General features: G+C 47.3%; 5 protein-coding genes across 5 annotated transcripts; 2 read left to right on the forward strand and 3 right to left on the reverse strand.

Annotated features, from left to right (window-relative positions):
* The first annotated feature begins 1,070 nt into the window (after window positions 1-1,070).
* On the forward strand, window positions 1,071-4,209 carry F4822DRAFT_414868 (MFS general substrate transporter). The gene is made up of 2 exons (XM_051459183.1): window positions 1,071-2,341; window positions 2,424-4,209. Exons 1-2 carry the CDS (start codon window positions 1,707-1,709, stop codon window positions 3,769-3,771), a joined length of 1,983 nt encoding a protein of 660 aa, XP_051310133.1. The 5' UTR covers window positions 1,071-1,706; the 3' UTR covers window positions 3,772-4,209.
* Window positions 4,210-4,670: 461 nt separating this feature from the next.
* F4822DRAFT_414869 (uncharacterized protein) lies at window positions 4,671-10,821 on the reverse strand. Its single transcript, XM_051459184.1, has 2 exons — window positions 6,691-10,821; window positions 4,671-6,644 (listed from the first exon to the last, which is right to left on the reverse strand). Exons 1-2 carry the CDS (start codon window positions 10,415-10,417, stop codon window positions 4,945-4,947), a joined length of 5,427 nt encoding a protein of 1,808 aa, XP_051310134.1. The 5' UTR covers window positions 10,418-10,821; the 3' UTR covers window positions 4,671-4,944.
* Window positions 10,822-13,060: 2,239 nt separating this feature from the next.
* On the reverse strand, window positions 13,061-14,503 carry F4822DRAFT_432907 (uncharacterized protein; the record flags this gene model as incomplete). Its single annotated transcript, XM_051461732.1, has 3 exons — window positions 13,061-13,653; window positions 13,857-14,164; window positions 14,289-14,503. The coding sequence occupies 3 exons, from the start codon at window positions 14,501-14,503 to the stop codon at window positions 13,061-13,063; spliced, it is 1,116 nt and encodes a 371-aa protein (XP_051310135.1).
* A 4,966-nt stretch (window positions 14,504-19,469) lies between these two features.
* Window positions 19,470-24,206, forward strand: F4822DRAFT_414879 (uncharacterized protein). Its single transcript, XM_051459185.1, has 3 exons — window positions 19,470-20,273; window positions 20,334-21,044; window positions 21,100-24,206. Exons 1-3 carry the CDS (start codon window positions 20,104-20,106, stop codon window positions 23,636-23,638), a joined length of 3,420 nt encoding a protein of 1,139 aa, XP_051310136.1. The 5' UTR covers window positions 19,470-20,103; the 3' UTR covers window positions 23,639-24,206.
* A 373-nt stretch (window positions 24,207-24,579) lies between these two features.
* Window positions 24,580-26,162, reverse strand: F4822DRAFT_438409 (MFS general substrate transporter; the record flags this gene model as incomplete). The annotated part of the gene is made up of 3 exons (XM_051462514.1): window positions 24,580-25,500; window positions 25,570-25,866; window positions 25,917-26,162. 3 exons carry the CDS (start codon window positions 26,160-26,162, stop codon window positions 24,580-24,582), a joined length of 1,464 nt encoding a protein of 487 aa, XP_051310137.1.
* Between the last annotated feature and the right edge of the window lie 270 nt (window positions 26,163-26,432).

The following is a 26,432-nucleotide window of genomic DNA, read 5'->3' on the forward strand; positions in this document are numbered from 1 at the left end:
TACCAACCTACCAACCAACGACGCAATCGAATCAATCTCGTCTTGTCGGATTTCTCCCGATTCTGTTCACCATTCGCCATTCACACCCAACGAGCCGAGGAGTAGTATAGTAGTATACCTGTATAGTAGTAGAATAGTGTCAAAGTAACAGTTGTAATAACAGGTAGCAAGCAACGCAACCGAGACCTTCCAGACGAAAAAAAAGAACGTCGAACCAGCCAGCCCAACCTGCAGCCAATGCTGTCGTCATACCTATAGTACCTTATATCACCTTATAGGGATTACGCGGGTCCAAAGCTACCGTTCGAACTGCCTCTTTTATTTCTTTTTATTCTAGAGGGTAGGTAGAAGCCCAATTCTATCTATTCATCCCCTTCCATCCGATTGTCCGCTGCGAATCGCATGTCAATCCGCCATTTCGACCATTCCAGTCGTTAGGTTTTTTTCCTTTTTTTTTTCTTTTTTAAACATCCCGAATCCCTGCATGGTAGTCCCGGTAGCATCATGTTCGGGAAAGGAACGCACAGGGTCCATCGGTCCCATCCATTCAGTTCCAGTCCCAGCGTTTTTTTACACTAGTTCATAAGTTAGGTGTAGTTTATGACAAAGTAGCGCCGACCTATTTTATTTTTTTATTTTATTTTATTTTAATTCTTTACCTGAATGGTATCTAACCTAACACCGCTGATGGAGACACCGAGATACACCCACATTCATATCCACATTCACATCCACATTCACACATCCTACTACATCCTACTTACTCCGTACATGTTACCTTATAACGTACATTCTACATATTACTCCGTACATCAGAGCATCCCCAAGTATAAGTGTGGATTGATCGATTAACTGGGATGTTGTATTAGATATTATGGATTATGTATTATTTATGTAGGTATGTACACGATAAGGTATGTAAATTCTTAGGCACATATATGTACATATATATGTATCTACGTGTATGTAGGTACGTACTTTACTTACATTAAAGTATGATACAAGCTGACGGTTCCAGGTATCGTCACTGGACTGGCATCCCCGAGGGTCCTGATGACTTCCCACTTTTCTTTTTTTTTTGTCTGCGGTTCGGTCGCGCTCACTCCTCTGGCTTTCTTCTCACTCGCCTCTTTCTTGAACAAGGTTCACTAGGTCAAGGTGGTCAAGGTGGTAGGTACATAAAGTATAGACTTAGTTCTTATTAAAGTCCCTCTAGTATTTTCTTGGTTTCTGTCCCCATTAATAAGCTCCAGACCATCGCCATCATCTCATGTATATAAACTGGAGACTATCCCCAGACCGGCGTGCATGTTGGTTTGCCCTGTAGACTTGTTTCTCCTAATAAGCCTTTTGTCTCGGGTTTACTTATCCCTCCTTCTTCCTACCTACCTTCATGCTCTCCCGCTGTTCTAGTAATTAAGCCACTTACATCATCATACCAACTCCCACCCCGAGGCTGCATACCAAGGAATCTCTCCACCTCTCCGTCTCCGTCTCCATCTTGCTTTTGTTTATTACTTCGTTCCCTCCCTTTCCCTACTCTCTTGTATTCGTTCCCTCCCTTCCTAGCCTGGGCGGTATTAGCTAGGCCAATTCTCTGAGAGAGATACTTGGTTGTACGCCAGTTAGCAAGACTCGGTAATTCCACCCTACTGCTGAAGTTTTGCCTACTACGATACGACGCCCTTCATTCTCCCAATCCAGCAATGGAGGGGGCTTCCAAAGAGTGGCCCGCCACGTTCGGGCCTAATGACGAGCGTCCAACCTACAGTTCCGAGGAGACGGTAGGTCACGTCAATGGTGGCCACACCGCGGTGGGGCCAACCGTTGATCAAACCATCGCCGCCAAGGTGGCTGAGAAGGAGAAGGTCAAGGCCGAGACGGGCAAGCGCGAGATCAAGGAAGAAGATTGTGAGAGCGAACTAGGCTTTGCCTTTCCCACGTGGAAGAAGTGGTGGATTCTCACCGTCATCTTCCTTGTCCAGACCTCGATGAACTTCAATACCTCTCTGTATTCGAACGGTCTCGAGGGTATTTCGGGTCATTTCGGCGTCAGCGAGCAGGCCGCTCGTGTTGGTGCTGCCATCTTCTTGATCACATATGCTTTCGGTTGCGAATTATGGGCTCCCTGGTCGGAGGAAATTGGCCGCAAGCCAATTCTACAGGCTTCTCTGTTCCTTACCAATCTATTTACGCTCCCGGTTGTCCTAGCTCCCAACTTCGGTTGTCTACTCGCTGGCCGTGCTCTCGGTGGTCTTTCGACGGCCGGAGGAAGTGTAACTCTCGGTATGATTGCCGACATGTTTGAAAGCGACAGGCAACAATATGCCGTAGCCTACATGTAAGTCTTTTATTCGCCACTATTCTGTCCTGTTCTTCGCTCTAGTTATAGTAAGCTTGCGATGCCAACTAATTCATTACAGTGTCTTCTCTTCGGTCGGCGGATCGATTCTCGGCCCCATTGTCGGTGGATTCGTCCAGATCCTACCTCCCGAGCAAGCGTGGAAGTGGTGTATATGGATCCAATTGATCTTCGGCGGCGCGGTACAGATTCTTCACTTCTTCACGGTCCCTGAGACTCGCACGACGATTATGTTGAACAAAATTGCCAAGAAGCGAAGAAAGTCGGGCGAGGACCCTAACATCTACGGACCCGACGAGATCGAATCTTTCTGGAATCGCTTTACCTTCAGGGAGCTCATCTTCACGTGGCTGCGTCCTTTCCGCATGTTCGTTACCGAGCCTATCGTTCTCACGCTCTCGCTCCTCTCTGGTTTTTCGGATGCCTTGATCTTCATGCAGATTCAATCGTTTGCCCTCGTCTACGGCAAAGGCGGATGGAATTTTAATAATTGGCAAGTTGGTCTCGCTTTCTTGCCCATTGGTCTTGGTTATGTTATCGGCTGGTTGCTTTTCCTACCCGCTTTCAAGAGGAACCAGCGCCGCCGCGAGAAACATCCCGAAGACGAACATGCCCAATATGAATCCCGTATGTCGCTCTTGCTGTGGTTGGCGCCTTGCCTACCGATCGGTCTCATCATTTTCGCGTGGACGAGCAGCGGACCCCCACTACACTGGATCGGCTCCATGTTCGGCACTTGCATCATCGGTATCGCCAACTATGCCATCTACATGGCCACGATCGATTACATGGTTTGCGCCTACGGACCGTACTCGGCTTCGGCAACTGGTGGAAATGGTTGGGCTCGTGACTTTTTGGCTGGTGTTCTTACCCTCCCGGCGACACCCTTCTACACCAACATCGGCCGGGAGAAAGATATGAACCTCCAATACGCGTCGACGATTCTGTTTTGCATTTCGGTCGTTTTGGTCATCGCCGTGTACGTCATCTACTGGAAAGGGCCAGTACTGCGCAAGCGGTCGCCCTTCGCCCAAAGCTTGGCCCAGGGCACCGCTGAAGTCGGTGGTCATCACCTCAGCCAAATCCACTCGCATCGCCCATCGACCGCGGGAGGCAACACACGGCCACAGACAGCAACGACAGTATCTCGTCCACCCACTGCGCCAACCCGGGAAGTTATGCAGAAGCGTCCGGGTGATCGCATGTCTGCCTCGCGACACAATTCGTACTACTCTGCACAACAGGCTGCGAGTCGGCGCCAAAGCCGACAGGCCAGCCGAAACCCCAGCAGGCGGGGCAGTCTCGAGCATCATCGGAAATCTGTTGAAAGCGAGGAGGGCGTTTCGCACCATCACCTTCACCATCGCCTGCAGAACCTGAACACCATTGCCTCGAACCAGCAGCCGTAGGAGGTTGTCATCGAGGAGTACTAAGGTGTATTAGAGGAGAATACCGCTGCTGCCGTGTAACTGGAGGGATAGAGTTGTACATAATATATATTAACCGTAAAAAAATATGAACATATAAAGGTAGTATTGGGAGCACAGCAGAGCAATGGGAAGATATTACAATGCATCCTTGGTTGACAGAGAAAGTTGGGCGACTCTTCGTGTCTTTATTTTCCCACGACCTCGGCGGCTTTCTCACATTGTCACCCAGGACTGAAACGTCGGAACGACATTCCATTGGGCGTTCTTTTGAGGGTTTTTTTCTCACTCTGCTAAGGGAATTCCTCATCACGAGATTTTCGGGGCGGTTTAGGTTCCGTCGACTTTGATTGGTAGAATAGGTGTATATTCCATACCTACTGCTACATTGATGAATGAATAAACCATTGTTCATAAAAATTTCCGATTCAATTTCATACTTGCCGGCATGTGCATGCATATAAAGATACCTACACGACCTACCTGATGCTCTGGGCCTACTACAAACCAAGTCTTATATCTGCGAAGCAACGTTGCCCAGAACCCACGGCATAGAAACTTGTAAGCTACAATAGTAATGAATGAGAAACATGATACTCGGATTATGTCTCTACATGAAAATTACTGGGCTTTTACACTGACTGTTTCAATTGTTAATGGAATTTTTCTATCTAGGGATTAATCTAACCTGGTCTAGACGATCGAATTATACACACTTTTTGGTCCTTACCTCGTGCCTGAGCGAAGTGGATAAAGAGCTTCTAGCCACCAGAGATCGCGGTTTGCCCAAGTAGGAGTACCGAAAAGTAACACCGAAAAAAAAGTGATCACGATCTAGGAAAATTTATCGGGGACGGGCATTACTTGATTACTAGATTACTGGGGCTTTCATGGTTCCACAGTGGTCTATTACATTACAGTACCATGTAATCTCTCAGATCCAGTGTACGCCATATAAATGGATTATTAGCACCCACATGTGTGGATAATGGAGACAAACCCCATCCCCAGTTTCACGAGACAGATGAATATCACCGAATCTCCAGTTCGCATCCGGGGGATAATGGCACCACAGTGTCTATTGCTATCGATTCATACTAATACGTTTAAATACGTCATACGCTGTATTTGCATGTCAAGGGTAAAAAACAACTATCATAGCCTCGTGCTACCTCTCCAATTCGATATTTTGGAGGCTGCTCCGCCGAAATTATGAAGTCGTTCCCCCATAAGATACGCTTCATCCCTTATTCGGACTTGCCATCCTTCAAATATGCGATAAATTCTTCGTGCCATAAGCAGCCCAACCCAGAACAGTGCCATGGCTGGGTAAGCAAGGCGGAAAATCAGGACTCGTTGTTCGTGGGAAATTCCTGCATCGATATCCAAAGCATGGTGTAAGACGGCCCACGCAACGGTCGGCGGCATAACAATCATGATAAATGACGCTATGGCCCCCGGGATGACAAATGCGCGCGTCAAAACGCCAATATCGGGCTCTAGCCAGCCGCGACGAAGGACAGCTCGCACGGCATGCGCAGGTCTACCGCCATATAATGTCAAAGCTCGAGAACCGAGCTTAAGGTACAATATACCCAGAGTCCAAGCCTGTATAACTCGTATGGTGTGACCTTCCCGTAAGCCATCGAACCGCTTAGCGGTTTCCGTCCCGACGGGATACATGTACGTGTGTAATGGAATTAGTAAGTAAAGCTCGACTAAAAGCGTGATGAGGAGTGGGAAGGCGAGGAGCAGAACTACGTAAGTGTACATCAAACGGCTTGTGTGAACGGCAAATTGAATAGCGCGCTGGATGGCGTGACGATCCAATATCGAGTCCACCGTCGATACTACCCAGGCCCTCAGCTTCCCAAGCATAGAACTTAAGTGGAAGACAAAATAACCCAGAGAGCCTAGAATGTATATCCCGATGCTGAAGGCGTATATGTCGTTTGTTCGTATGTGGGATGGGATGAGAACTTTGAACATCCGGCGACCGAATACCAGCGGCACGATCGTGAAACCGACTCCAGTAATCGCCGCAAATATCCATATGAAGAAGATAAACAGAAAGACGCGTGCGCGGAACCAGGGAGGTACATAGACGAACTGGTAGTTATCGCCCGAATAGAGATCCGTTTCTGGCCTATCTGGCTTACCGTCCTTCCTGATATCGTGCTCCGATACATCAAGGAACACCGACTGACCCTTTGGAATTTTGACTTGATCCGATGCCGGAGATCGCACGAAGCGTCCATTAGGAATTAGCTGCCCAGACTCGACTAGATGTTTCTTCCTCGCATCTAGTTGACCCATTTCATCAACCGGAATCCTCGAAATAGGCTTCGCTTTGCCTCCTCTAAACGCATCATTCCATGTCTTCGGCCCAACTTCATTTTGGTCGTCAACTTCAAGGAAGAATCGATACCACCAAGGAAAGTTTTGATACGGGGAGTTTGCAGCCAAAGCCAACACACCCTCTTCATCTACGCGCCGCTCCCCAAAGAGGAACCATGTTAGCCGTAAAGTCCTGGCGCACTTACGGAACCACCACGTATACATAGCATGAAGGCCATCGCTGGGTTTAAAAAACCTCACAGCGAGAGGCATCAAGAAGTTATAGAAGAGGAGATCGATAGGAAACTCCAGGACAGGTTCGTTGGATGAATAATGAATAGGAAGGACGTTGGGCAGAGCGAGAGATAAGCCCCACACCACGCCTCCGAGGCAAATCACGACGAGTGCTCCGTAGACGAATGCCGAAAATAATATCTTACGGAGCTGCGTAGTGACATTCCTCTCGAGGACATCACGAACAGGATGGAATTCGGGGTCGTCAGGATCACGAATGAAGTCTGTAACATGTTAGAATTGACAGATAAGACCGTAAAAAGGACTTACATAAAACGCCCTTTCGCATGATCTTGCGGCACATGGAAACAAACAAGGCGAAATGGAACATGTAACCCGTACCAACAAACCAATGAACGAAGATAGAGGTGAGGGGGTAATTGTAGGTGAATAGTAGACGAGATCGGACGCCTGTCCCCTCGAATAGCGGAAGTAGGGCGAAGTCCAATAACAGACCACAATACAAAGGAAATATGAGCATTTCTATGCTAATGATCAGGATTACCTTCATCACACCACTAGCCTGATTCAGCGCATCGATAGCCGAGGCCTCCCACTCTTGGCCGGTCTGTCCCGTGGAGAAAGGCATTCCTCGAGCAAGGTAGAGCCCGGCGATGACAGACACGGAAACGTACCCGGCGATAATAGCCCACGTCCTATCATTCGCATCCCAGTAGGCGAGACTAGGATTCATCGATGATGTTTCGGAAAGGTTGAGATTCAACATCCACGATCCAGGTTGGGTAACCACGCCGGGAATAGACTTAAGCAGCTGGAACACAGCAGGGGCCAAAATGGTAATGAAAGACTTAGCCTGGTCCCATTTTGCCAAATAGTTACCACCAAAGAGATATGCAATGAGGCGACCCGTGGATGAAAGAGCGTATTGGATATCGCTCTTGACCGTCAAGAGAGCCTCATGGCTGATGACTGAAAAGTTACGCACCTCACTGACCGAGATTAACGGCATCTCGGACATGAAACTAGTCATAATACGATCGAGGGCGCTCGCGGCAACGTGTCTTGTGTCGATTTTTAGGCTGTGCATCAATTGCTTCCCTTGCTCCAATCGAAGAAGTACCCGAGCCCATTCGAGTAAGGTAAAGGCGACCGTAGAAGTGTAGCCGACAACTAGTAAAACACCATCCTGTACGAACTTGGAGATGCCAAAGACAATACGGAGTAGACGTGTCGGATTCGCAATAATCCAGACAGACACACGACCAATGTTATAAGGGAGGAATACGCAGAGAAATATGGAGATTGATACGAGAAAGGCGCAGAAGATGGCGTTTTGGAATAGACCAGCAACTGGGCCGCGCATTCCGATTAATTCCATAATTCCTTCAAAATCTTCAGCGTCGTCCACAGCTTCGGGATCGAGGCCAGCTGCGACGGCGGCTTCAACGACATCTGGGGCCATATTAACCTCGCCATCATCTTCCCTTTCGATATCATGGTCGTTTTCGAAAAATGGAGCATTTTGATTGTCGCCAAAAATGTCAACAGCCTCCTCGGGTTCGACGTCGTCTGCAGGACCAATTTCGACATTTCCCCACATGAAATCAGCGACGCGGCCGACGATGCCACCAGCAGGCCGAATCGCAGGACCAGCAGGCTCATGGTCGTGACCTTGCCCATTAATCCCGACAGGATGCTCGACGCGGCCATCTTGTGTTGGACCATACACTATGACCCCACTCTCTACCTCGCGTTCTGTATCCTCTGGAATGCTAAAGCCCGTTTGTGAGAATTCAAGACCTTGAGCTTCACTACCAACAACGTTGCTATTAGGGGCGCTCGGCTCTGATGTCCTAGGATCATGTGTATGCTCGTATGGATCTACAACTAGTGGCCTAGGGTGAAAAATCGAAGTAGCAGAATTTGAATCAGTCGCTCTTAACGGCTCATCGGGGGATACGTCTGATGTATCAGAGGGTAATTTGGAGAAAGACCAGTTATTGTTTGCGAGCGGATTGATTTTTGTCGGGGGCTGTGGGCCGTCTGAAATAGCCCGGCGTCTCGTCACGGCCGCCATGAGCGAAGACGATACATCCTCATCCTCTTTATCGTCATCGCTGCAAATCTTATCATCCTCGTTAAGAGGGGAATGTGGTGGGGCATCACCAAATTCACCTCCCCATGACGTCCAAGAATCGCTCTCGTTTGGGAGAGTCTGAATTTCCTTGCCCTTTCCCTTATCACGAGAGCCCTGACTAGCCACACCATCTCCATCATCATGTTCCGCCCATGCCCAACTTGATGTGTCGCTACTTGTCCTTTCGGCTCGAGAAGAATCCGACCGAATAAGAGATTGGCTCGAGCGACGTTCGGGTTGGGCGATTGCTGTGTAATCCCCAACATCATCTCCAGCGTCTGTATTACTGGCAGCCTTTCCAGTAGTCGCCATTGATTGCGTAACACGGGTCCAGTATCGCATGCGGTCTTCGAGCCCTTCGTCTCGAATAACCTGAAGTATTTTATCTTGATCTCCGCCCGCTTCCCGATATATCCGCAGATATTCCTTGACTGTACTCTGCGATGTAGCCTCTCCATCTTCTAGACTATTAACCCGATCGAAACTGTTTGAAAGCGCTTCATCGACGAAACTTTGCCGTGACGTACCGGCCTCGGTTCCTTCGCTCCATTCTGCAGCACGAACATCGTGGCTCGGCAATGTAGCACGACCGCGGTTCTCTTGCCATTCGTCTTGTTTAGTTTCGGCATCAACTCTGGTCGCACGACGTCGAAATTCGGCGATGGGCCTTTGACGAGGATCCTGTGGGCCCATAGCATCTCGCGCACGGTTTGCGTGGTACATCTCTTCCTGATCACCGTTAGGTGCTCCTACCAAGTCACCTCGAAAACTGACAGATTCGTCATCCGAATCTCCATCCTCGTTATCCTCAATCTGCGGATGGCGTGGCACGGGGTCATTGACGAGACCAACCAGGGGAGGCGCTTCGTTTTCCGCCGCTGCAAAAGCGGCGCGCATGTTTATTTCTGGCTGCTGCTGCACCACGTAGTCTCTAACCAGAATAATCAAAATGAAACACACAATAACAAGTAAAGTGATAATCTGGCCTTCGAGTATAGCAATAATGGTCCGGTTGATAGTAGGATGCCGTGTGAAATTCTTCAAGATGGCAACATCGCTTAGAAGAGAGGACGGGCGATGAATGGTCTGCGAGATGGTAACGTGGTTGACATGCGTCACATTTAAAAATTCTTTGCCGATCGAGGATGGTTTGTCGGTGGTAGTAGATAGACCTAACAAAGTAGCAAGCCACGATGAAGGTGCGGCATTGACAGGCCTCGAAAGAGTCTTCAATAAGCTAGACAGGGGGATTTTCTCGATGAGATCTCGTACGCTCGCAGCAGTGGTCGTAGCAGGTAGCAGAGGAGTCGAAGAGCACGTGGTAGTGCCTGTGACGGAGAAAGAAGCAGATATATCACCCCGGTTCAATGAACTGTTGTTACGAACGTTGAAGCCGGGTGTGTTAGGACCAAACCCTTCGTCGCTAATCCAGAATAAGAAAGACCAAACCGAGCGCATGAGATACGGGAGCCAACCCAGCCATACGCTGATGACCAAGAGGGCTCTCAACCAGACTAGCACATTTCGAAACAGATATTTGGCCATATGGGTGATGAAAATGTGGAAGGGCAAGCGCTTCGGCATATCCGGCGAATATAGCTTGGTGAATCGGAACGGTGTCTTGCAAAGCTCGCAGTGTTTCTTCTGTGAATGCGATAGCCATTCCATCAGGCAATCCTGATGAACGTATTTGATGCTGCCGCTGCATTTGCAAGGGTAGAAAAGCGGCTCGTCGGTAGTACCCTCTCCCCTACATATTCGACAGGTATCGGGATCGACGGAGGTGTCGTTGCCTGGAAGCCTAGCTCCAAGCGCGGAAGATTCAGGTATAGCATCGGATTTTGCTGCGGACTGTCGCCGCCGCTCGATCGTATTAGGGAATTCGGGATTAGGCTCCATGGCGGGCCAGACGGAGTTAACCTGAGATCGAGAGGAATCGAGGTAAGTCGGCGGTGAGTTACGAGATAATATTATGATGATCAGAACACAGAAATCTTGCCCAAAGGGCTTCCGTCTCGGGTTCCGACCATGGGATTATTGTGTCGACGTAGGTACGCAAAATGGGATTGGTGATGGTGGTCGTGAGGGTGGTCAGTGGTCGGTGGGTGTCAACTAGGTGTGGATAGTTGAGAATATTTATTAGGAAAATATCGGTTTCGTTTGGATAATAGCGCAACGTGCGTACCGTGGGGTGCGACTAATTAGAAACATCTATCTGAAAGTTGCTTTGCGAAGAAGTCAGAACGCTGTCAATTTCTTGAAAGCAAAAGGGAAGGGAAAGAAAAGAGTTGCCTACTTAACTCTTTGTATCAATGTTAATACGTTAAATGATTAAGTGGATGTTACTTCGGCGTGGTGCATGACGATATGATAGGCAAGGTAACTGTACCTAGGTATGTATATGTATACATGGGGAGAACCTTAGATGGCAATTGATTGGCTGATTGAGGTGGTAGCGTTGTAGGTAGACTCAGCGTTACTAGGTAATTACAGTGACTCGGAGTACCTAATAATTGTTGGGCGGTCATCGGAACGAAAGAAAGCCGATACTTGGGTAAACGTAAATCATCAATCTACTACGTACGTAGCTTCCAAGTTGTACAGAATTACGTAATCTTCCAAGATACAACATCTCAATTTTCTCTTCGGTGGTTTTAGCGCAATGGCAGTCCTAATTGCCCATGCCATTCTAGCGAGATCGTTCTTGACACTTCGATCTCTCCCAGTCTTAACCGCGAAATCTCATTTAATCTATGTAATTACCTGGATATCTACCAAGGTATACAAGTAAATTTTTCTTACACTGTTCCTTTCTTAGTTTTTCCACGATGTTCTCGTTCTAGATTGTCGTCGTCTTGAATAGGCTTCTATTCAACTTTCCCTTACCGTCCGAAGCGGAAGCTGCTCACGTCGCAGAAACCTTAGCCTTAGAAAAACCGCTGGCGGTAAAGGAAGATGTATCTAACGACACGGGTAGTAAATTAGTTCTAGGTACAATCTAGATCACTATTTATATAAGCGTCGGTGTTAAAAACCTTTTCACCACGTCGTTTCACCGATCCTTTCGTCCGTCATAACTAACGACTTCCCATATAAACCTCCTTCGATAACTAAAGTCACTTCGACTTTTGAACCAGCCTTTCTTTAGGCTTGCCGCTTACATCATCAACATCTTCGTCCTCAACGTCGTCCCGTGAGCGCTTCTTGCCCTTAGGTTTGCCCTTTCTTTCCGAAAAGCTAGCTTTCCTCGAAGTGGCCAGCGAGGAGATACGGTCGTCGGTCTTCATCGACTTCGGTGTCGGCTTCGTTGTCTTTAGCGCCACGACTTTCTATTGAAAGGCGTCTGACTTGGCGACTTCCTTGGCCTTTTAAGCCACGGGCTCGTCAATCGTCTTTTCGAGGTCCGGCATGACGATGTCGACCACTCGCTTCTGTACGTCCGCGGTGGCGTCGTCCTTGGGAATGGTCTTGGCGCCTTCGCTAGCGTCGTGTCCTCCAGATTGGTAGGGTTCCCCTTCGTCGACGTCGTCTCAGTTAGCTTAGCAGAATCCTCCTTGGCAGTGAGCGTCTTAACGATGACGGGATCATCGATCTTCTTGTCTAAGTCGGTTTTAATAGCGTCGACGACTCACTTCTAAACAACGACAACGACGTCATCCTTGGGCTCCGACTTCTCGCGCAAGAGTTCGGAACCTCCGCCGGAGGCGAGGAACGAGCGGGTACGGTGGACGACGACCTTTTCCAACTTATTGTTCAGACTCGTCGACGTCTTGGATGTCGGTCCTGGCGTCGACCATAGCCCGCTGTAGGCCTTTCCATAGCTGACCGACGACGTTTAAGAGAATATCAGACATCTTCTTGCCGACGGTGGACGATGCCAAGGCCTTCATCTTGTCGTCGTCGAACCATTCGGTATCGTCTGGGCCCTAAGTATGGGGTAGGCGATAAAGATCCCTCAGCAAGTCGTTGAGCATCCCCTCTCTTCTTGGCATAATCGTTCTCGTTAACTCTATTCTTCACTCGCACGTCGGTTTAATATTACAGTATTTAGATAAGCATCAAATCGACGATCTTCTTTTTAAAATCAAAATTTAAAAAAAAAAACAACGGGAATAATAATAAGAATATGAATATGAAGAATATGAAAAAAAAAAAAATATTTAATTAATCGGAAGCGGCGGTAGCGGAAGAGTCTTAATGCCATAAAATAATTTTTTTACCGTTATAAGTGGTAAAGGATACGTTGTGTGAGTTGTATACCCGATATATTAACTATTATACTAGTTAATAATTTATAAAGGAAGCCTTAATACGTATATACACCACCGATATTATTATATACAGTGCCACCTCAAGACAGTCTCCTAGCCCTACCTTAATAATATGTCAGTCCCAATCCATGATCCTGGCTACTACAACGATATCCTTCCCATGGATAACGAAATCAAACAACGAGTACCGGAAAATAAAACACGAGATATGGTATCATATCATTTTGATATGATGGTAGAGAAAGGGGGAAGAGCGGTGAGTTTATTTTCGTTAGCGTTTGTTAAGTTCGTTGCCCGACGAGGGGCTGCTACGCTTTCTCGAATCTTGTCGTCCGTCTGGGGCGAACATGTTGAAGAACCGGTTAGTCGTACCACGAGGCGTGTCGTGGGAATCCATAGAGGATTCGGAAGACGAGTCGCTAATGACAGGCATGGTGGGTAAGGTGGGGGTGGTATTGGGGTTTGCGGTATAGATGTCGCCTAGACGTTCGACTAGGCATTTTACTTGGGTCTTTAAGCGACCAACTTCTTCCTCTAGGGATCTATGGGCCGTCTTTGACGCGGCCGACTCTACTTTGCGCCCTAGAGATTCCACCGTGTGTTGTAGGGACGCGGCGTCGATGCATAGATTGTCAATGCGCTGGTTGGTGTATTTGACGGCTTTGACTTGGTTGCTTATGAGGTTTGTTATCGTTGTGGCGACGTCGGACATCTTCTTGTCAAACGATTCCATGTAGATATCTAACTTGTCGTCGTCGTTGCCCCACTCTAAATCCTCTCGGCAGTATGATTCCACCGGTCGGCTCACTTGCTCGAAAAGCGTGTGAAGATGTTCCATCCCCTCCTCTCTCAGGTCATCCTGTTCTAAAGACGACGTTTTTAATTGCGCGGAGACTTTGGTAAGTCATTCCATCCCCGAACTAGAACTCGTGTTATTGGAGTGATCAACAACACCGTCGTCGGGTCGGCCTTCGGGTCGATCGTCTGGTCAAGCGACGATGACGGATTCGTCATCCCACCAATCGGAGTCACCAGGCGATGGCGGTGTGTCTAAGCGATCGGCGTACGGTTATACCGAACGGGATAACTGCTCGTCTCTAGTAGGTGCTGGTGCACCGGGTTGAGCGACGACGGCCGGTTCCCCATCCTATGAATCCGAGTCGCCAGAAGATGGTGGTGTATCTGAGCGATCGTCGTGCGAGGATTCCGTATCGGATAGTTCCTCTCTTCTACGACGCTGTACCTCTTCGATACCTGGGGCGAGCTCGTCTCATGCGAAGGGGATTGGCCCTCTGGGGTGTTGGGGTCGTACAGAAGGTAGGTTAAGTTACCGTCTTCATTATCGCCATAGGCACGGAGAGCCTCCAGGCTTCCTCTGGTCGGTACATAATAAGATAGACGATTGCAGTCAGCCGACGTCAACTTCATATCAATTTCGAAGTGCAGGAAGATGTTGAGACAGAGATTATCTTCGCAGTAAAGAGTACTGTCTTTAACACCCAAGCCAGGTGTCGCCCAAGCCGGGATTCATGTCGTCCACGTCGCACTCCTCGGGTTCGTCCTCCTCGGCTACCGGTAAGGTATAGTAGCCGTGGTCGCGCGGCGGGTGGTGTCGCCCACAAGCCTCGTACGCTTCTCGGTACGTGTCGTAACGAATACCTTCTACCACATTGACGTCGTCCCAGGAGCGACGAAACGGGTGGTGCAGCAACATCTTGACGCGACACCAATCTTCCCTCTGCGTGGCGTACTTGTATTTTGGAAAATACGACAGAACCCTAGGCGAAGCTCGCGGGTGGTGACTAGGTGGTTGCTACGTCCACAAATACAAGGACAACCACTCAAAGTAGGTAACGTCGTCGAGCGAAGCGATCTCGGGTCTCTCCATGTACCTTCTGACGCGAGACGCCCTGGTTGATGTGACCACCCTGGGCGACGAACGGACGAGGTTGCTGCTCGAAAGGACGACAATCCAAGTATAAAGATTCCCTAGACGACTGCTGAAGGGGAAGACGACACAGGACTCTTGCGCGGAGAGGTCGTGTTCGGCGACGAGTTTATTGAGTAGACGAGACACCAACGACAAGGTAGGAGAACGATCGCTGATACCCGGCAAGACTTCCGATACTAGCTCCTCGTACGATTTTGAAAGGCCAAGAACGTCTCGTATCGTTTATTCTGCGACTTATCTACCGCGGCGTCGTCGCGAAGGATTCGAGGATAATAAAACCGACATGACATATCCTTTAGCAAGGTACCGACGGCGGCGAGACGATACAAGACGGATTAGGTAGCGTCGGTAACTAAATTTCGGTTCGCCATTACGAGTGGTTTCGTCTTTCTTTGCGCCTGCTTTCAAACGAAAACAATACGATAAACTGCAGGCGTGGGTCTGGCAACGAGCCAGGAGCCGAGACAAAAACTCAAACGACGTGTTACGCTCGTTGGGAGGTAAGACTAGTGGATCGGGTCCCTTCTCTCGGAAACGATCGGGCTGCACGGCGGAAACGTGGTTCGACTAGAACGACGTAAACTCCCGGTGAGATCGTTCGTCTTCCGGATCAAACTTGGGCGCTCCTTCGTACCAGATGAACCTGTGATTGTGGATAGCGTCTCAAGTTTGCCATTCGAACCGGTTCCAATAGTCTACAACGCGAAATTTGGGGCTGATGACGTGCTTCATGAATTCCGCAAACGAATTTTGAACCAGTATGCGATGATGTGCGGACGGAGACGATGATTTTCCTTGGCGATTCGCAACTTTCCCTTCTCGTCGGCTTGCTTCCACGCTTCGTAGGTAGGCATACGTTTTTGCAGGTCGTGCCATTGCAGATCGGCTGCGGTGAACGTTAGAAACAAGGACGGCGCACCCAAGGCGTCGCAGAACGATTCAAAGTTCTGGTGACGACCTTTCCAGTACGGACGGGTTCCTCGTACGCTTGAGGCGTACCGTACGATCGAGTTGAGCAGGGCGTTCGACTCGGCGGCGCGGACGTCGTCTGCTGTGGGTTCCTTGTGCTCTTGATCGCCCGGGGATAGACGAATCAAGGTCGTAAGAGTCGAGGAATGGGAGTAGAATAGAAGAATTAAGGGGCAGTCGAGCGACGAGGAGTGGTAGAATGGACGAATCGGAGTAGAATAGAGTCGAAGGCGTGAGAAGGCAGCCCAGCTGTCGAAAGGGAGGATACTAAACGTACCAAACGAACAAGTTAATAAAATGGTACCCATGATAGTAACCGACGATGAGATTAATCTAAACGCGAGAGAGGGGAGGGGAGAACATACCTAAATATCGACGACGAAGCCACCCCTGAGGCGGAAATCCGTGGTGGGTTGTTTGAGAGTAGGAGATGTGAACGAGATGCCGATAAGTGGGCGATGATGGCGATGAAGAGTTGTCGACAAACAGGAGACGTCCATTAGTGGATGAATAAGACGTCGATAGACAAAAGTGAGCGAGGAGGAGAACGATGAAGAAAGTGGATGATAGTTAAAGTAGAAGTGAAGTAGATGACAGTCGAAGTGGAAGTGAGGTTGACGATGAAGGATGAAAGATGAGAAGTGGATGAGAAGCAAAGGATCTGAAGAGATTGAGAGAAGAGACAAAACCAAGCGAGATTAAATAGGTCCGTCGTATGACTTATAGTTTCATTATGAGTTAAAGTTGCCGATTTAATTTGAAAATAATAGGTTTAATAGTTGGAGGTTGAGTTTATCGTACGATATTACAACTATTGTAAGTTTATTAGTCGGTTTCCATTTAACATCAGTTGACCGATGTCGAATTTATTAATCGACTTCTACTTAAAGTTATTATAATATGAAAGCTTCCATCGGTTTAATTATTCGACTAAGTCGACATGTTTATTTAATTAGGTTATTCGATTAAGTTAACGATTTATCATATGAGTCGACAAATGGTTTAATAGATTGTTTCCGAGTAAGTTTTATTAAAATAAATGAGTTTATATCCATCGTACCCGACCTTTTTATTACGTAAAAACAAACTCATGTGTTTTTTATACGATATCGTCGAGTTAAATAATATTCATAAACAACATGTGATATCGTAAGGGGGGAAAACTTAAAAAGAAACGATGATTATTTATATATGTAGGACTACTCGGTCGTTTTACGATGATCCTTTCTTATTTTCCTTTCTATTCTTTATTATTTTTACTACGAAATGACTTGTTATGTACATCGAATTGTTCGACATATTTCTCTACTTAACTGTTTTCAATTCTTGATTCGAATGATGGTTGCGTTAGGTTATTTCAGATGAAGAAAATGGGCTTTCTGTCAGAAAAGGGGTACTTTTTATCGGAAAAGGGGCTACCACTTCACTACGACTATGGTCATTCACACAACCTCTAAGGTCCATGTAATCCGTTTATACGTACCCGAGTAAATAGATATCTATATATATCGTACGACATGTTTAATGTTTACGACTGTTCTATTTGATGTTTTTTATTACTATGTTCGACGGTACCTCTCGACGTTTTTAATTCGCTCGACCTTATTATTAAATGTTTATTAAGACATTAACTTTGGAGTTCCCAACCGATAAAACAACTTTTCATCATGTGATTATTTCTAAGACGTTTAAGTGTCAGAGTATAAGAATTGATCTAAATCGTAAATGATTGAAAAGATACCTAAGTATTCAACGAAACACAGGTATATTACGTTTTATTTGACGATCATCTCGATTCATACGTCGATTTTACAACTTGATCCATCATCATCTTATTTAATATGTCTATAATCACAACGTTGGTGGTTGATTTTACACCCCTTACAACCCCTATTCGCTCGTAGGCGACTACATCATAGGGCAACTCACTAAAGGAAGTCGTTGGATATATACCCAACTTTAAGGATATCGATTTTATAAACGTCTGTAACATTAACCGGTAAGCAGTACCGTCGAGTCTTGGGTTTTTATCACGACGCATTTACCACGACACTTGTACCACAACGCTTTTACGATTATCATTGGTTTATATGTACAAGGTGACATGTCATGGGATGTATCGGCAAGACTTCTCATAGCCTTAAACGACTCCTATCACTGACATATGGCCATTATCGTCGTCAGTGTACACTTAAACTCTTTAATGTTGTCGACGACATGAGTTCTAAGGGTTCCGAGGTTATGTACATGATGGTCCATGTTATAGTCACACTTTCTTTACACAATAATATAACTAAGCCCTTGTAATAGGCCTTACCACGACCATCATATCATGGCGATTCTACAATGGCGATCCTATCACGACGACCATTACGACGATTATTACGACGGCTCTATTACGACTATCTTATGACAATTATGACTACTTTCTTATCATCATAATATATGACTCCATTTATGACTTAGACTATACTTTTATATAAAGACGATGTTTTGGTACCTAGGTAATGATGATCATACGTTATTATATAACTGGTATTATCAAATAAGTAAAATTAGGACTCATGAAACCAGACACTAGTCCGTCGTTTAACGTCGCTTCTATAATCCAACCTTGTTTTTATTATTCGGCGTCGCTCCCGTCATATAGTGTCGCTTTCATTACATGATGTCGTTCTTATCATCCGACTTCCCTCTTACCCGATGTCGCTTCCCATCTGATGTTGCCCTTGTCATCTAGGATTATTTTTAATATTCGACGTCGCTTCTATTACCTAACGTCGTTTTCATCATCCGACGTTGTTTACATCGTTTAACATTGCTTCCATTTCATAATGTCGGCCTTATTATTTAACATCGCCCCTATTATACGATATCGCCTTTATTACATGACGTCGTTCTTAATTAATTTTTTATAATATAAAATAGAAATTTTTAAAGCATCATTTTAAACTCCATTGACATGCATACTGTCTTATTACTTAAAGTTGTTCCTTATTTAATGTTACCGTTCGACGTTAACCTGGTATTAGAAGACATATCATATATATAAGAATATATAATGTATTTAAAATCGATTCTCAGTTATAATTGGTATCTATCATTAACAGATCCCGGATATGACAGAACCGTCATTCCCAAACCACGAATCTCCTACCGAACCAATTGACGAACCCAACATAAGGAACCCGACGGACAATATAAAACATGACGAATCTAACACGACGTATCAATCTCGAAGACTATCAAATGCAAGGAATAATACCGTGTCCAAGACTTCTGTAACGGAACAAGATCATTTCCAAATGAATATACACGTACTTGAGATCATAGAAATTTGACATTACAATTTGACTCATCTCATCGCTTAGATAAAACGAAGATGGACGATTGAAAACAGTCTACTTGAAGGTAACCTCAAAGCAAGTTTATATAAAGCCGACCCAACTTTGCGTAGCCTTCCAGTTCCAGGTTCGGTTCTGTCGGCGCTTGTTTGGGATCCGGAACAGCCTTTGCTATACGTCATATACGATATATGTACGATGACGAAATAGTCAAATATGCTTATCTAATTAAAAATGGAAGTGGCACGTTAATATAGATACTTCCAAGGTTACCTACCTAGTAGGTACATGTAGGTATGTATTAAAAGACCCCACTCTTATCGATGTATCTATACCTAGGAAGGTACCTACATACATGTACATATGTATGTAATCATCTCCATGCACATTTTGGAATTTGCTATTCACCTACTCACCATCATCCTATCAACTTTATTTTCAGATTCATTTGATCATCTTCCTAAATACCTAAAATTCATCTCGATCCTATTTTTAATAGCAACAGTATCAATCTAAAAAATAAAAGGAGGAAGAAACTACCCAAAGAAAGGATATTAAATCGTTATCATATATTGCATTATCCCTTGGTTGCCTACCTTTTTTTCGTACTTGTTGCAGGGAGTCGAAACGTCAGCCTTAGCTCCTGGCTCCTCGACCATCACACAAAACATCGTCAAAGCTCCTTCTAACCTTGGAACCCTTCTGCCCTTCTAACCCGTACCCGCTTTATACTATTCCTTCTATTACATACATGTATTCTGCTAATTTCTGAAATATCTACCCAACATCTACGCTACATCTTTTTGGCCTTGGCCGTCCACCTCACGGTTTATTACTACTCTCCGTATGGAGTGGCGGACTCGATGCTAATCTAAAAACGCCAGGACTGTATTTCCATCCCGTCTACCCCGGTCGGTTTCACCTGTCATCGCGTCTCAATTTATATCGCAACACCCATCATTCTTGCTGGTCGGCGTGTCAACTTGTCAAACTATCCAACCTTACTCTCATGCAAAGAGTTATCGTAGCTTCGATTAAGCTAGTACTACCATGGCCGTAGGAGACAAAAAATCCAAACCAGGCACGAATGGTTCCTTGAAGGGAGTCAACGGTGTCAATGGAGTCAACGGTATAAATGGACATACTGTAACTCCCAGGCGGAGGAATGCCGAACTGAAAAGGAAGAGCTTCTTTACTTGGGGCTTTAGCATTATCGCAAGGTAAACAATACGTACTACATACACCCCCACGCTGAATGCTGATTCGTCTTTTATTCACAGGCTGTTGACGTGGTACTCCATCTTCACCCTTCTCTTCCGATGCCCCCTTACTCTCGATGAGTGCACCAACGCGACCCCCAAGATCTGCAAACCCTACTTCCGCGTCAAATCTGCTGTAGCACCACACGTTATACCATATTACGATGCTTACGCCGCTCCCTACATTGATGTCGCGAAGCCCTACTACGACACTATCGACCGAATCATCATCACCCCTACGCGAACATACGCCGTCAAGTACGGTGGCCCAAAGGTTTCCCAGGCTCAAGCATTCGGTCAAGCGAAATGGGAGGAAAACGTTCAGCCCGAATTAAGCAAATATCAGGCCTTGGCGAAGACTCGATACGATCAAAGTGTTGCGCCTCACATCGAAAGTGTTGCAACTGTTGTGTCGCCGTATTATGACATCGCTCGAACTAATGCGCTACAGACCTATCACGAGTTGCTCCTTCCAGCCTATCTGTTCGTACAACCCTACGCTGCGCAAGGTTACGATGCCGCTTATTCATTTACCACCGATACTGCCATTCCTTCGACCGTGTGGGCTTGGAATAAGACGTATGCCTTTTTAGATGCTACCGTTTGGCCCCATGTGCGGGACGTCTACGTCATGAAGGTCGAGCCACAGCTAGTAAGAATTGGTCAAAGGCTAGGGAGGTATAACGAAAATAAGGTCAAGCCAAATATTGAAACTATCGAGGAAACGCATTCGTAAGCAGACCCTCTTCTCTTCATAGGTGTAATGTATATGCTAACTGCCCCATGGTTCCATTCCCAAGTCTAGTTTCGCAAAGCCAACGACTCCTACCTCCCAGAGTGTAGTCGAACCCGAGCCCGAGCCCGAATCTCAACCCCCCGCGAGCGAAAAAGGTTCCGAAACCCCCCAAGCGCCGCTCGAGATGAAAGTTGAGCAGAAGGGGTCACGCACGCCAGAGGAAATACGTGAGCATGCCGCGAAGACTGTTACCGAAGATCTCGAGCTTTGGGAGGGGAAATTTACAAAAGCGGCCGAGGAGGGCGCCGCCGAGATTGAGGATCGCGTCGACGAGATCGCAGCCCGTATGATTGATAGACATGCTAATGGCATGGGCAAGTCTCTGGTCAGACAGCTCAATGAAACCGCAACCACCGAGCTTAATACTCTAAAAAAGTCCATCGTTTCGATCTTGGAAAAGAACGGTAGCGATTCTGAAAGAGACGAGGCTTTAGCTGCTGCTATCAGAGGTGCTGGTCTCAAAATCAAGGAAAAGGCACAGGATATCCGCACTTGGCGCGAGGCATATGACCAAGAAACAGAAATTGCGGTTACCAAAGCCGCCGAGGAACATTATAATATTTTACAAAAAACTCGTGACCTCGCGTTACAAAAGATTGGCATGAAATGGGCATGGATGGAAGGTGTCACCTACAAAGACTGGAAAAAGTACCATGAGCTCAAAACACGTTTCGACGAATGGACGGATGACTTTAAGCTTCTGATCACATCACACCCTGGTTTGTTGGCGGCGCAAGCAGCTGGTGAGGAAATTGAGAACGAGGGCATGAACGTTGCGCAGGTCGCAGCTAGCGAGTTGGCACGATTGAAGCAGATTGCTACCTGGAAGGCCGTAGCCGGCGACTCGAGCGACAATTTCGATAGCGAGATGACCGAATTAGCAGCTATATCCGCAATCCGAGATGCTGCTCAGAGTGCCACTCCGGTGGCTTCATCTGTAGCCGAGAATATTGAAAGTGGTGCCGAGTTTGTCAGCGAAACAGCAAACGAGCAACTTTCTCCAAGCAATGCCGAGACCGTCACGGTATCCCTCTCCGAAGCAGAGTCAGAAGAGGCCAGACAGTCTTCACTTGCGTCTACGCCCACCGACACCACAAGCGAGTCAACATCAGCCGCTGCTGTTGCTGATTCCGATGAGCCGCTACCTTCGTCCGACCCAGTTAATGGTCCAGAGCAGGTTCAGGAAACGATTGTTGAAGTGCCGGATGAGCCGACCTTTCCTGTCGAAGAACCTTCCACAATTACCGTCAAATCCGCCCTCTTCGGTGCCGCAGCTCAATCTGTTCCCTCACGACAACCGATTCTCGACGATGAGATTGTTTCCTCCGCATCCAGTGCTGTGTCCGTAGTTCAATCAGAAGTTCCAGCTAGTACCACCTCGGCAGCCCAATCCGTATACACCGCTGCTATCGCAGGTGCTGCGGATCACTATTCACGTGCCATGTCAGTTGTTTCTGCTCAAATTCACGGAGAGCCGAAACCCGTTCACGAAGAAATGTTCAGCTCTGTTTCTAATGCGTACTTCGGTGCTGTAGCCTCGGCTAACTCCAGACTTACTGCCGCGATGACCGCTGCGTCGGAAAGCGTATATGGCACTCCCACTACGAAATGGCTTCCCGGCTTACCGACCGTGCCTTCGGTTGACTGGGAAAGGGTCCAGTCCATTGCCCAGCAAAACCTTGACGACTCCATCAAATGGGCATCAGAGCAGTACGACGCGGCAAAGGTAGCGGTCGGTGCCTCGGAACCGACACCTAGCACGTATCTTGAAGGCGCAGAAAAGCAAGCACAGAAGCTACTCGATCAAGCGAAGCACAACTATCATGCAGGTATAGGTTTGGCGCACGATCGGTATTCCGAATTCCTTTCTGCCGCATCGACTGCCCTAAGCTCATTAACTGCAACACCAACACCAACTAATATCCAAGGGTCTGCCTCATCCGTCGCATCGATAGCTAGCGAATCGGTCGCTTCCGTTGCTTCTGCGGCTAGCGAGAATGCCGAATCCCTAGCATCGTCTGTCGGTGACCTTGCATCCGACTCAACCCAGTTGGCAGAAAAGAATTGGGACGCTCTTGTTAGCCGTGTGAGCTCTCAAGTCTATAGTGCTCCCACGCCCACGCCGTGGTACGAGAACCTTCAGGTGGCAGCTGGTGACGTCGCCTCCGCCGCTAGCGACTATGCCGCATCCGCTACAGCTGCCGCGGCAGGCCAGGTTTCTTCTGTGACGGTCTTGGCGGACGACTATGCCTCTTCTGCTAGCGAAGCCGCAACATCACAGTACTCAGCGATCAGTTCCCTCGTGTCGGAACTAATTATCGGAAGAGAACCGCCGTTTACCGAGTCGGTATATTCGCGTCTCGCCGGAGCATATTCAACCGGCATCGCTTCGGCATCGAGCTTTGCCAGTGTCGCCTCTGACACGGTAGCCAGTGCCGCAAGTGAAGCTAGCGATACGGCTAACTCCGTTGTTGGTGACGCTGCTGATAAGATCAAGGAAACAGTCCAGCACATGAAGGACGAGCTTTAAACGCTAGCACCATCACGAACGCGCGTCCTCTCATAATCACTATTATATCAAAAGGCACCCACGGCAGATGCCAATTCAGGTGTAAAATAATGATAATCACTGCGAGATACTGTTATACGGAATTGATTGGCTTTTCAGGCCAAGGCAATGTTGAGTCAATTTTTCTTTCACTCTTTCGGAATATGGCATATACCCGGAGCGTTTGGACGCGTTGGAATTTCCCTGCCGATTTACATAGTGTTCCCAATTTCTACGTTATATCGACTCTTAGAAATGCTACGTCACTCGTGGCGGTCGCTTATATCAAGTATCACAAACGTGGAGGGGGAGCAATCTTGGTTAGGAAGAGTTATCCGGCCAGTAGTTTCATGGGCCTAAGCGTACGGTGCCTCTATACTGAGAGATGACGATAATGATTTATGGAGGCAACCTGTTATGGATTGTCGAGGGAAAATAAGCTCTAGTGGTACATCAGGGGCTGGGCCGCTGTGGAAAGATGATGGATTTAAGATGTATCAATATGTGTACGACAGTTAGAGGATAAGGCAATATATACAGGGAGTTAAATCAACCGTCTTTTTACTGTCGGATGGTTCGTACGCGCGCGCGATTAGAACACGATTGTCCGACTCGAGATTTTTAGGTAGAGCCTCTCCGATCGAGTTCGATCTCCGTATGGCATGTTCGGCGATGTATTTGGCCGCCACCGCTCCGTTTAGATACGAAAACAGAGCAGTTTCTAGGAAATTTTGCAGCGATCATCATTAACAATCTTCAAACGGCATAAACCTCGTTTCTAGACTTAAAATCTAGACGTACAATCGTCCTAGTGCCACTCGCGTATGTAGCACCGTCTCCCTTTGTCCTTTACAAGTTCAAATCCCTTTTCGTTTCTTAAAAGAGCAAAACGCTAGAAAGCAAAATACCATCCAATTCATGATTTACAAGGTGAATCGGAACGAGGGATGATAATCCCCCATGTTATCAACTTCTTCTTTCGGGTGAGTCAATCGCCCATCTCTTTTGCCTGCATCGCGCATCTTATTCTCCACGAGCAGACCTGCGAAAAGCAGAGACGCTGCAATCGCACCGAACCACATCAGCGCGACAGCAGTACCGTAACCCGTTGGGTAACGCGGAGCTTCGTCCTCACGGAAAATGACTGCGGCTACTATGCCGCAAACATTACCTAGGGCGACTTGGATGGCAGAGGCGAACGATCTTTTCCAATGTCCCGCAACGTTGTTATTGAGCCAGGCGAGAGCAATAGGATTACAGACAAACCCTCCCAAAGACACTAGGAAGACCGCGCCGTACTTAGCCTCGCTCGAGAGGCCACCTTGGCACAGCAAAATTCCGTAGCCGATCGTTGCGATGACGCAGCCCAACATGATAAAGCCATATCGATGCTTGAGCCGGTCCGACAGGTATGACACGGATACCATGCCCACTGCAGATACTGCATAAACAGGGATAGTATGGACTTGAGCGGCGCGAGCCTCCCAACCGAATTCACGCAGGATCGTAGGCATGAAGAAAGTGGTCGCATAACCTGTAGTTCCAACGCCCATGTATATAAAACCGCCAAGCCAGATCTTCCAATCCGTTAAGATGAGCCGATAAGCGTACGTGTTGAGCGTATCCATGCGAACATGACCACCCGTCCCGTCGTCCGCGAGGCGCATCTGCAGCAATTGCTTTTCCTCTGGCGAGAGGAAGTGGCACTTCTCCGGCCAGTCGACGATGAAGAAAATAGATATTATAGCGATGGCAACCGTAGCGGCTCCCTCGATAATAAAGATCCAACGCCATCCACTGAGGCCATTGCGGCCATTGAGACTAGCGATGGCATACGCAAGGAGCTGGAGGTGTTAACACTATCGAAGAAGTTTCGGGACGAAATACAAATGCACTTGGATTGACTGACTTACCCCTCCAAAGGCACCGCTGATCACGGTAGAGCAAAAGAAAAAACTAATTCGCGTTTGGAATTCGTGGCGCTTATAGTACATGGATGTGAGATAGATAATGGCCGGCATAATTCCGGCTTCGAACACACCGAGGAAAAAGCGCAACGCAACAAGGCCCTGGTACGTCTTGATAAATCCCATACACATGTTGATAATGGCCCAACTAAACATGAGGAATGGAAGATAGTAAGGAGGATGAACCTTTCTGAGGATCATGTTGCTAGGTACCTCGAGTAAGATGTATGGTACAAAGTAGACCTACGAGTTGTAAGTAAACCTATAGAGTATTGATATCTCTGTTGACTTACGAAAAGGGCAATGTTGAATCTACTACCATATAAATTAAGGTCCTCGGTCATACCCTGAATGCGCGCGTTGCTGATGTTGATACGGTCGAGGAAAGACATGACGTAGATAACGAATAGAATCGGCCAGACATAAAAATCGATCTTGCGGACAAGACGACGTTCTGCGTGAGCGTCGATCGTACCGGGAGGACGACCTACGGACGTAGTCTTCATGCCAGAAGAGACGGTTCGACTCTCTTGGTCCATTGTGGTGATAGTGGTAGGAGCAGGTTTGACTTCGTGAGTCAACTCCTCCTCCGACATGTTGGACGGCATATCGAAAGGTTGATTCAGTTGGGAGCTGGCGTGGATGGGAAATAATTCGAGCTGCTCGAGGTATAAAATAATCCAGGGCGCAATATGGGTAGGGCTAGAGAAAGGAAATGAAAAAGCATAATAGTAACAAATGAAGACAAGGTAAGCGATCGTTGCATACCTAAGACGCTTGAGGATTTCGTAGACTCGCGGGTCAACCCG

This window comes from Hypoxylon trugodes, assembly GCF_022578975.1.
Source record: "Hypoxylon trugodes strain CBS 135444 unplaced genomic scaffold F4822scaffold_9, whole genome shotgun sequence".
Classification (NCBI taxonomy): Eukaryota; Fungi; Ascomycota; class Sordariomycetes; order Xylariales; family Hypoxylaceae; genus Hypoxylon; species Hypoxylon trugodes.

Bases quoted from the DNA above. Each gene is read 5' to 3' on its own strand.
- F4822DRAFT_414868 (XM_051459183.1), top strand. From the start codon at position 1,707: ATGGAGGGGGCTTCCAAAGAGTGGCCCGCCACGTTCGGGCCTAATGAC. The intron at 2,342-2,423 runs GTAAGTCTTTTA...AATTCATTACAG, and splicing joins CAATATGCCGTAGCCTACAT to TGTCTTCTCTTCGGTCGGCG.
- F4822DRAFT_414869 (XM_051459184.1), bottom strand. From the start codon at position 10,417: ATGGAGCCTAATCCCGAATTCCCTAATACGATCGAGCGGCGGCGACAG. The intron at 6,645-6,690 runs GTAAGTCCTTTT...AACATGTTACAG, and splicing joins CATGCGAAAGGGCGTTTTAT to ACTTCATTCGTGATCCTGAC.
- F4822DRAFT_414879 (XM_051459185.1), top strand. From the start codon at position 20,104: ATGGCCGTAGGAGACAAAAAATCCAAACCAGGCACGAATGGTTCCTTG. The intron at 20,274-20,333 runs GTAAACAATACG...TTTTATTCACAG, and splicing joins GGCTTTAGCATTATCGCAAG to GCTGTTGACGTGGTACTCCA. The intron at 21,045-21,099 runs GTAAGCAGACCC...ACTGCCCCATGG, and splicing joins ACTATCGAGGAAACGCATTC to TTCCATTCCCAAGTCTAGTT.